The 12,091-nt window shown below is 35.4% G+C and overlaps 1 protein-coding gene across 1 annotated transcript; it reads left to right on the top strand.

The window, feature by feature from the left end:
• Positions 1–3,265: 3,265 nt before the first annotated feature.
• Positions 3,266–4,377, top strand: LOC109176760 (zinc finger protein ZAT5-like). The gene has a single exon (XM_019326150.1). The coding sequence runs from the start codon at positions 3,370–3,372 to the stop codon at positions 4,231–4,233; it is 864 nt and encodes a 287-aa protein (XP_019181695.1). The 5' UTR covers positions 3,266–3,369; the 3' UTR covers positions 4,234–4,377.
• Positions 4,378–12,091: the final 7,714 nt, after the last annotated feature.

The following is a 12,091-nucleotide window of genomic DNA, read 5'->3' as shown; positions in this document are numbered from 1 at the left end:
AATTTCACCCTACCTAAGTATAGTTTTGGCTCCGCCCAAACTATCATGTCGTTTATCGTAAATATTGTATTATAATTTATAATGTATTAGGAACCATATTATAAGTGTTTGATATTTTGTCATTGACAATTCTAAAGTCATTTTAAGTATGTCCCCACTCACATAATTTTCTGGATCTGTCACTGAATGCTTCAGTAAGATTTGATCCTGTGATCACCTATTTATAAAGGTAAAAGAGGTCCATTACTCCAAATATTATTAAAGATAATTATATATACTATATAAGAGTCACTCACGCGTGTAAGTCATGCACATTTAATCACAAATTTTTTGACTATCTAATTTTCATATCATACTTAAAATTAATTGGTATAAGTAGGTGGACATTTAATCATTTAATCATTTAATCATATTTTTTTTTATGATAAGTCACAATACCGCGTTTTGAATCGAGAAAGGACTGAAATTGAATAACCCGACTGACGCCCAACAGGTAATATAGATTTTAGTGAATATCACAAAATTTACTTCTTCTACTAGATCTTAGAGATGGAGCGGTGGAGACTTTCTAGATTAGGGTTAATTTTTTTTTTTTTTTAAAAAAAACATTATTAATTATGCATGTAGGGATAAAAAGAAAGGAAGAAAAACTTATAACAATGGTAGCTTGGTCACAAGTCACAAAGTAGTGTCCATGACAAGAAGCTGTATGGTACGTGGTGCTCATCACCTCTCACCCTGCCCACTTGACAGCAAACTACTAGTGTCCCTACTCCATATCCCACCTCTCATCCAAAATAGTTCACAGATCACAATACATTGTTCATATTTCAATTTGTTTGGTATTCCACTTTTCAAAAATTTGATGTTGTCATATATGTGGATACAAAAAATAACAATATTAACAATATAAAAAATGCATTGCACCTGTCACTATAAACATAATCAAGACCTGAAAGTCGTAGTGTGAGAGTTACACTTAATGTAAATTTGTTGTGGACACCAAAATATTGATCCTTCCACCTAAAAGCCCATTGATTTATCTATTCATTATCTTATCGGGGCGGGGTATGGGGACCCTTGGAGTGAGAGAATTTCGTCATTGTGTAAAGGAGAGGAGAGCAATATGCTTTATCCTTTATATATATTTATAGTAACAGACCCGTACAATGTCTTTTCAACAGTTATTAATCCTTAACTTATGTAAGAAAATGGTTGGTTAAGATATATACAATGACATATATACACGGAAGACTTTGGCCCTGTTTGGTAACACAGTTAGCTTATCAGTCAATTTTAGCTTATTTGATCACTATTAGCTATTTGACTTAATTGGTTAATAACCAAGTGTTTAATTAATTAGCTTTTTGTAACAGCTTATTGTTCCAAAATATTAAAATTCAAAAAGCTGCTTTGAGCAGCTTTTTCAATAAGCTTTCGGAGAGAGTCATTTTGCATGTAATCAGCTATCAGTTTACAACTAATTTACCAAACATCTTTTTACAATCAACTAATGCTATCAACTAGTCAAACTCACTAACCCAATTAGCTAACAGCTATTTACCAAACACCCCTTTATAAAAACCGTGTCAAATTTAATCCATCTTTAATTTGTTTACTTGAATGGTATTAAAAGGGTAAAAGGTTTGCTTGAAAGCCAAAAAGAATCTTGGTGGTTTGCCTCACTTGATCATACTTGCATCTCTCTCTATGAAAATAAGTACTTTTCTTTAAGTTTAAGAAGACATTGTGTGAGGTGGAGCATGGCTTTAACGTGCAATCCTCTTGCTTTAATGGCTGCGTTTATTCGTGACTTTAGCTGGAAATTTATTATTATTGTTACCAATTCAATAATATATATTAAATAAATAAAAGAAAAACCATAGAAATGGCCTTTTCAAAGGTTACATCCATGGACCAACCATGCATCCTTCCATATCTCTAGTCACCTCCTCTACTACTCTCTAGTACTGAAATTAAAGAATAATATCACTCCCAACTCCCCCAATACTATACATCCTATTTAATGTATTTTTTTTTTTGAAAGGTGTATTTTTTTTTTTTAAATATGATTAATTAATAGGACCATTTAACTAGTCTTAATACATCGAGTTAGTGGCAAGAACCTGCTTGAGGCTAAAACTATGAACAAACTCTTATTACTCTCTTAGTGATGTTTATCCGTTAGTCTTTAGATTTTATTGAATATATTCATTGATCAGTTGATATTTTAATTGTAATAAATTTATTACATACTCATTGTTCTAATAAAAATTAAAAGAACCATTTAAACCATATTCACTTCCTTATAATTCCCCTTTCTATGTTTTTAAATTAAAGAAATGTACAAATAAAAGTATTTATGATTTTGCATTTTTCTATTTCTCTAAAAAAAAACTAAAAGAACTGGAGACAAATTCAATTAAGTTGGTCAATATATTAATTTGATAACTATAAGATTACAAGTGTGACTGCCAATTAAGAACAGTACGTATGTTTGCTAGCTAGGATCACAAAGCAAGATTTCTTTCCGCCAGTAACACTGCGGCACCCTTAACCATAGCTTCACTTGGATCAAGATATTATTAGGCTCTAATTAGTACTAATCACCTAACGCATATACATAAGTAATTTTTATTTTTTATTTTTGTCTGAATTCATGGTACCTGAAAATATTATATTTTCAAAATAAATTTTGATTTTTTTTATTTTACATACATTGCAAAGTAAAACCTGGTCTCCATACATGGTATTCACAACTTGATATATATATAATTCTTTGCCACCCTTGAAGGCATACCTTATTAATAGTTCTCCCAACACTCATGCCTTGCTTATAGAGGGATCAGCAAGAAACACACCAATTCAATGAAATTCTATTCAATTCCCCAAATAAAAAGTTTAATTGAAACTCAAGTTGCTTGGCTTGCTAGTCTTGCTAGGCTAAGTGTGGTTAAAGAGAGTGATGAGGAATATTAGTTAAAGACACCTTTCCTAAGTACCTAACGCAAGCAAACACTTGTGGCTACACTTTCTCCTTTTAGGTATGATCTAACACGGTTTCGATCTCGTTTCTTGTAAGTTTAGATGACGCGGGTTATGTTATTCGGAGTAAAATTTTTTGAAAGAGATTATAATAAACGAGGGTCAGTCAGATTGAACATTTTTTTATTTCATTAAAGATAGATTATTCACGAGAACTCTCATTTTAACATCGAATTTTTTTTACTTTTAACTTCCCTAGTTGGTATATATATATATATGACAACACTCTTCAGTGTCCCACCCCGGCTCTCCAATTCTTATATCTTTCAAGGCTGCTCTGATCATCGATCTTCACTTTTCTTTTGGCTGTTTTTAGGCACTATTATGGAAATCTCTCAAGAATATTCCGATTATCAGATGGTGTTGATAAAAGGAAAGCGTACTAAACGTCCGAGGGGATTGTCGCCGGCTGACTCGAGCTGTTCTAGCGGCGGCGGGGATGGTGGTGCTGCTGCTGTTTTCTATTCCTCCTCCGCTCAGTACTCTCCGGCGACTTCGACTAGCCAGATATCCGCCACCACCAACGATGAGGATGAGGACATGGCGAATTGTCTGATTCTTTTGGCACGAGGCGGTGGATGCCGTCAAGTAGAGAGAGTTAGTGGCAGCCGGAAAGTCGACGAAATGGCCGCCGCCGCCGCAGGCGCCGGCAAGGGTGGTGGCGATTTATACGTCTATCAGTGCAAAACTTGTAACCGAACTTTCCCGTCGTTTCAAGCTCTGGGTGGGCATAGAGCCAGCCACAAGAAACCTAAGATCACTGCGGCAGACGATCAGAAAAAATCGGCGGCGCCGTCGTCGTCAGACTTTGATAAACAAAGTTCGCCGCTTTTCGCCGCCGGGGTTTCTACCCATACCCTCAGCAATGGCGGCAAGGCCAAGATTCACGAGTGTTCGATCTGCGGGTCGGAGTTCTCGTCGGGGCAAGCTCTGGGAGGTCACATGAGAAGACACCGGCCGCCGCCTACTATCAACCCGGCGAAGCCGCTCTCGGTGATTAGCGACGGCGGAACGGCCAACGTTTCTGAATCATCGGACCGCCGAGAGAAGGCGGCGACAGGCGGCGGGGGTGTTTTCACGCTCGATCTTAACCTGCCGGCTCCACTAGAAGATGATGATGACGATCAAGAAACCAAGTTACAAAATCTTGCGTTTTCCACCCCGGCTTTGGTGGACTGTCATTACTGAAACCGATCAGATAATACAATACATAGTGATATTGAATTATTTGTTTTAATTGATTGTTTGTGATCCATCAACCAACATCAAATTTATCTTGATTATTATTTGTTATATGATTCTAAACTTATTATTATTCAAATAATTAATTACTACTCCATATTAATTTTTATTTTTACTTCTTTAGTCAATTGTCTCAACAATATTACATTAACCAGATCAGTCTAATTAATCCATAATTGAAAGTTAATTTGTGTATGACTTATAGACTCGATCAAATCAAGAAAACTAATAATGAGCTGTTACAAAATTCCGTTCAAGAGGCAGAACTTTTGTCCAACCAAATGAACTAGGTGAATATATAGTTGGAACACACATACATATATATTAGGTGAAAGATGATCTCCAATCCGACTTAACTTTAAAGTATTAAGTTAAGAGGTTATTCATTGAATTTTGATGGGTTTGTTGATGTGTTTTGTCAATGTACGGTGGTGATCTGATCTGATCTACTACTACAATTTGTTGAAGTAGTACTGCTATACTTTGCGTAGGTGGTCACTGCCCATGCTTGCCTTTCATACACGAAAAGGGGGCCCGGCCCGTGATGGATGCATGGGGTACCTTTTAATCTAGTTTTTTCCCTCTTTGCAAAAATTTGTTTCTTTTCCCATGAGTACTGTGAGACAAATGCGTATTATATTAATCAACACATTATACCTTACTCAACACCTTTTGTCTACTCTCATCCAAATACATTATTATTTGTAAATGCGAAAATTTAATTTATATAATTAACATCTATGTAAGTATAAAAATTCTGAGTAATTATATTCAAAGCTTATAGCCCACACGAACTTAGTTCACTGGTTCAGTAAGTAAGCAGTATTTAGGGAAAGAGTCGTCCAAGGTTCGAATTGGTTCAATAAGCAGTCGTTCAAAGTTCAAACTTCAGCATCGACAATGTGACAATGTGAAAATTATGCCTAAAGTTGACAGATCACTTGTACGCACCAATATTTGGCTCTATCTGTTGAGTTATTGAGTCACCGTGATTTCGAGTGGGGTGTGGGGACTAGATATATGAGTTTAAGCTTCACATAATGCAAAAAGTTGACAGATCACTTGTACGCACCAGTACTTAACTCTATCTGTTGAGTTATTGAGTCACCGTGATTTCGAGTGGGTGTGGGGACTAGATATATGAGTTTAAGCTTCACATAATGCAACGATCAAGTTTAAAGGCTCAGAATAAATCTTCATCTTTCATGGGAGTTTAGAATGATTTTATAGTTATTTTGAATAAGCTTTTCTTCTCTGACCTCATATTTATGGTGGTGAGAATATGAGACTTCAAATTATATTATTATATTATCTTAATATTAATTAATAATAAGATATTTGAAATAATATACAGACTTATCTAAAATATATTATGCCACTATTCTGTCTAGCTAGGTTCATGATCTTATTACAATTATACAATTCTTCTCACAATTATACTATTCTAAATTTATATATATGTAAATTGACTAAATCTTAATATCTTATCGAATAATTAAATTAATTAGGCAAGTAACATAGCCAAAATTAATTCAATCATTATATCATGAACCATGATTCACATTGTAATGTAGACAACTGACATAAGGTTTATTTTTAGTATACTAAATATTCATTTTTAATCATTGAATATTATATCTTTGTGTACTAAAGGTTCATTATTTGGTATACTACCTAAAAATTATCTTTCGATACTTTAAAAATGAATCTTCAATATACTAAAAACGAACATTTATATGTGGTCCACAATATAATTTGTCAAATTAATTTAGTTAATTGATGTATAAGCTCAAATAGCTCAATTAAAATATAGCCCACTATTATTAGCCTGTTTATTACTGTCAAAATTTTCATGTCTGTAATATTTTTGAATCAAAACATATGTTTTGAGACTTTCGTCTCAACTAAAAATTTAAACTTAAATGATCTATCTCATCTTAACCAAAATGTTAGAGTTAATACCAGCTGGGTCTTCAGATATAGTGACACTGCCACGTTTATTCATGAACTTTCAATTTAAACACATATACTCTTTCAACTTTCAAATTTGTAACAAGTCATAGTCCTAACTTTGCCCTTAACTAACAAAAGAATTAATTAACCACAACTAGTTAAATTTGAAAGTAGAAGAACAACATATGGTCAAATTGAAACTAAAGTTTAGAACTAAACATGACGGTGCCACTATACTTACAAGACCTCAGCTAGTATTAACTCTAAAATGTTAAACTACTCATAGTAATTAATGCATTTTGAGAGGGTAAAAGGGAAGTGAAGTTGGCATGGGATGGATGGGGGATAGGGTTTGGCATGCACAAGATAGAAATGAAAAGTATATATATGTGGATCAGCTTTGGCTGTTCACTTCTTTTGGTTGTTTGATGATTACAATTTTACAAGGAGTACTGAAAACAAAAGGGAAACTCCATCAATGTCTGCTTCATTAAATGACAAACAATAAATGGGAAGGAAAGATGAGTTGGTAACTGCCAAAGTCATGTATATATGTGTATATATATATTGTTGTATTTTAATTAGTTTCAGTTTCTAATTAACAATTAATTCTTTATTTCTCTCTTTTTGCACTTATATTAAGTCCCTTTCATCCACTTACTTTTAGGCTATTGCTATATATTTTTCTTGGCCTTTTAAATAATTGATGGCTCACTACTAGTAGCTCTCAGCCCACCCATCACACCTAATATTGTTCAACTCACCATCCCTTACTTTTCAAGTTTCTTAACTAACTGAAAGCCTTTGTATGCACTACATACTATCTTTCATATGCTTCTAACTGTTATAAATAAAAAATAAATAAATTGGCATGCGAGCCGGCAATTTATTTATTTATTGATAACTAGGGAAACTTGCAGTTGCTAAGCTATATGAAGGTGTGTACGAGATAAACTCCGTTTAGTGATGACCTAGTTGACAAAAAGACTATAAAAAGGTAAACTAGTCTAAGTTGTCCATAACTAACTGGCTTAAACCAAGTAGAAAGTCAATATATAGGGCGCTCCCACTGTAATTCAAACTTGACATACATCTTGTGGTTACCAAGTCAACAGTCTAACAAAGTTACAAAATCATGTCAAAATAGGTGCAAATCAAGGTGTAAAATGAGTTTGTAAGCTTGATTTGTGTGTACCGGTGTGAGTATTCTAAATCTCCATATGCTCTTGGGAAACAAACGCTTCAACACTCTAAGCACGGCAGTAGGAACTGAGTCCGTTTTAAAAAAATTGTGGGTTACAAAAGTTTAAATTAATTTTTATTTTATTTATTTTTACTACTTGTTTGTGCTATAAAATATAAAGCGATGATCTTACCCAATTTTATGGATCTAGATTAGAGAGTTGACAAGTTTATTTGATGGGCAATAAATAAATTAAATAATGCATAATTAAATTTACTTCCAGGACTATGTGGTCTAATGGTACCCGGGTTGGACTTCCATTTGGAAGGTTGTGAGTTCGAGCTTCAGTGGAAGCGTTATTGGGTTCATATACTACAATGTAATGTAATAGGAGCTAGTAGTATTCAAAAAATTTACTTCAAAATCATATTGAATATGTATTACAACTACAAGAAGTAACAATCCCCTTAATTAGTCAACAATCTATAAATTTCACTATATGTTAACGAGGGTCGATTGAATCAGTAGTGAAGAGTGATCAACTATTTTATTCAAAAATTTACACAATTTCACTATAGTTTCGCTATGAGCGAGACTTATAAGAATATAACTTAACTTTAATTTACTCTATTAAAAAATATAAATCTTAATGTAATCTTCCTTCTCCCAAAAAGGTTGAATCTCCAACTGAGTATTTGGGAGGATGTAAATCACGGTAACTCAATAGTTCAGCAGACAGACCGGTGCACACAAAGGATCTGTCCACTTTAGACATAATTCCACACTATCGTTGCCGAGGTTTGAATCTTGATCTTTTCTTTTAAATACTGCTTACTGAACCAGTGAGTTAAGTTCATGAAAACAATTTTAATGTAATGATCAACGTCTACCAGAAGTAGGCGGTGTAAGCACATCAAAAAGCAGTTGAGTACATGAGGTCCAAAATAAGCTAATACGGTATCAAAGTCTAATTGTGTAATTAATTTCGTCATTGATTCTTACGTAAACTATACGAACTGATAGTTAGGCACTTGCACAGACATTAACATGAGCCTAATGCAATACAATTATACAACGTTACGTCGTTAATTACTGTGTTGTCTACTAATGCAATATCTAATTTGATCCACACAATTTTAATTAGTATTTTATATATGTAGTCGGCGTGGACTCGTGCTACCGAGTTTTACAATTTACACACACATATGACATATATATATCCGTATATTAGGTATATAGTTCATTGTTTAACTAACTTTACCGACTATATAAAATATGGTCTCCTTGAATTTGAGTTTTCTGATTAAGTATGTTGTTTGACTCTTATAATAAGGCGTCTGAGTCAGATATTTTTTGAGTAAAAATTAAATTCTTTGATGTGTAACTCAAATTAAATTTGAATTAGGTCTCACGGTGGTGAGAATAACATGAGGCATTTCACGTTTGGTTGGAGTGAGTGAATTACGTGGGAAAGAAATTGCAATTCAATGGGAGATGAATTACTGAAAATAAAGTGAGAATTTAAATTTCAGCGTTTGTTTTACAGTAATAAAATTACTGGGAATTTCAATTCCAATGTTTGGTATACATGAGAATTGAAAGGGAATCAGTAATATAAAGTCCAAAATGTCATTGTTATTGTCAGACATCAATTTTAGGTTAAAAAGGGGAGAGTAATTTTGTCTCATCATTATTTTTTTTCTTCCTAAATTCCATGGAATTAAAATTCCAAGGGGGGTGGGGGGTGGGTATGGGATTTTAATTCCATAAAAATGAGGGAATTGCAATTCTTCCAACGAAACTAAGGAATTTAGTGGGTGTTAGTGTTTAAATTTTATAAATCCCAACTTGTAATTGGAAAAATTATTATGGCAAAACTAGCTAGGTCAAGTTGTGTCTATTACAGTCACTGAGCGATGATCTTGCAGAACAGTCACTACGCCAGTCGGGTTTTGGAAATTAGTAGTTGATTTTGCAGCCCTTATGACCAGCAATGCAGTTACCATATTGATGGTTTTAGAAACCATTCTTGATGAAGTCAGAATTGGCAAAAAGGAAAAATGGCAAGTAATCTTGGTCTACAAGGAAACCCTAGAAGATTACTTGTCATCCAAGTCTCAAAGTATTATATATACTAGTTGTTTACATGGGAAAAAGGTGAGAGAGAAAAAAGTAGAGAGGAGCTTTACAAGAAATATCTTTCAAGATTTGAATGTCAAAAAATCTCTCTCCACGAGTTACAAAGAAAATACTTTGAGTTATCATCTTCTCAAGACATCATTGATGATCTGAGTTTAACAAGACTCTTGGGAAGAATTTCTACAGAGCTTAAATCAGTGGACCGTATTCCATACAACTGTGGGAACAGTGGTGAGTGAGTCAGCGAGACAGACATCAACAGCACGAATCTCCAAAGGGGCTTTAGACCCTGAAGCACGGATCTCCGAGCTCGACAATCCTCTATAGCTTTCAAAAGATTGGGTATTATCGTGTGGTGTGTAGCACACATTGGGTGAGAAGTTTTTCTCTTACCGTCTGTTTGATTTGTCGTTAAGATAGTGGATTGGACTCACTGATGGTGGTTGTAACACCCCTGATTTCCATGCCGTTTAAACTTAAACATGCAAGATAATCTAACCACAATATAAACAAATCACAGCAGAAGTCTAATTATATAAAACTGGAAAACGAAGAGTGTTATGCCACGTCCACACAAAGGTGAACGCACAGGCAAGAACATCATCAACATCAACAGTCTAAAAGTGTAACATGAGACAAGGTCAAACCAACAACAATCTATTGTTCATCACAAGAGGCACACAGGCCCATAACAAAACTAAACAGAGTCTGAGGGAAACTACACTAGCCATCTCTATATCGCACTCGCACTACTCGGGACCTGAAAAGCATATAAATAAATGGGACGACGCCCGGTCAGCGAATGATGCTGGTAACCCACCAATACATGTTAAGTATCATATATAGATAGTATATACAAAATCATTTTCGAAACGGAATACTGTATATATAAGTTCAAAGCCAAAGATAGAAGTCAACCACAAGACTCTATAACACTCTCAACAAGATTAAGGGGAACACATCCCAAGACACGTCAAGATGAGACAACGACAACACAAGTAAGGCTCAAGGCGTATTTTACCATCACTTAGTAGAATATCACCCAACATGCTCAACAAGAGGATAAAGAGACACACATCGGCAACACATGCCTTCGTGACAACACATGTCACAAACAATATTCCTTGCTTATGCCCGGTTCCAACCTTATGGCTATCCCCAACCTTATAGCTAGTTCCAACCTTTACCTCCAGGACCCCGTACAGCCAAGTCCAACCTTATCCCTCCGAGGACCTTCGTCCCCATCCGCCAAAGACCGCCAACAATTTCCACCAATTCATAGTACACGAGGGTACCAATCACACACATTGCCACGACCACCCAAGAAATACGTGAACCTTACACGTTGGTCACAAACTCCATAATCATGTCATGGCCACCACGAGGATCACTGCCGTACCTTGGTGGCTAATGTCCCATACCATTAATCGTGCAATCCAGGTACAGCCACACACACACAACACCATCATAGGAATCAATCAACGGATCACAACAAAGATATGAAACCATACTCAACAAGGAAATGATCACAATCCGACAACAACGATGATCGACACAAGTCATCATCCACAATAGGAAAGAACAAACCACACACACTAGCATTTCAACACCGAACTAGCATGCTTATCAAACGGGTAAATAAAACATAGTTCCGAAGAACACACAAGACTCATCATGGTTCAACGAATCAAAAGGTTGAACACTTAGCACGATTCAAGACACCAAAACCTACATGGAATCCTACCATATAGTTCTAGACATACGAAACATCAAGAAGACACTCAAATAGTTCCACAAACGAACATCGGGGAGGCAAAACATCAAATACCGAGTCAAAAGAATCACGGGGAACAAATCCCCAACATCACCATATATGTACCCCGCGGGTGGGGCCACGGGTGGACCCCCACCCGTGGTTCCGCCCACGGGAACCACATCCCATGACCAACGTACCCCGTGGGTGGACCCCTACCCGCCGTTCCGCCCGCGGGTACAACACCCTGTACCAAATATCCTTCGGGAATTTTCAACACCAAGCTCAAATTCAAGTCCAAAACCTCCAAAATCTCACCAAATAAAACAAAATGACTTGAATCAAAGGAATAGCCAAGTAATGACATACATGAACCCTAATAACAAGCTCTAGATATGCATTTTCACAAGACAATGCATCAACCCTCATATTTCATAGCAAAATCACATGTGGAATCCAAGAAATCATCATATAGGTAATGAAAATAGATTTTATAGAGCATGGGTTACCTCTTGAAGACTAAACCTTCACTTATAACACCTCTCAAAGCATCTAACAAGGTTCATCTTCAACACCCACTTCAAGAACACACCAAAAGACCATAAAGATTTCATCTTTAGAAAAAGATACTTAGAAAGTTCTAAAAACACAAAAGGAACATAGATCTTACCCTCCTAGATGCTCAAGAGTAGGAAAGGTGGAATCTTGGAGACAAACTTTGAAGATCTTGGAAAGTCCCAACTTAGCTTGGAGGAAAAGCTAGCTAAATTTTTAGA

The sequence above is a fragment of the Ipomoea nil genome, unplaced genomic scaffold (assembly GCF_001879475.1).
Source record: "Ipomoea nil cultivar Tokyo-kokei standard unplaced genomic scaffold, Asagao_1.1 scaffold0755, whole genome shotgun sequence".
Taxonomy (NCBI): Eukaryota; Viridiplantae; Streptophyta; class Magnoliopsida; order Solanales; family Convolvulaceae; genus Ipomoea; species Ipomoea nil.
The sequence above is the reverse complement of the archived record's forward strand: the minus strand, read 5'-3'. Positions and strand labels throughout refer to the sequence as shown.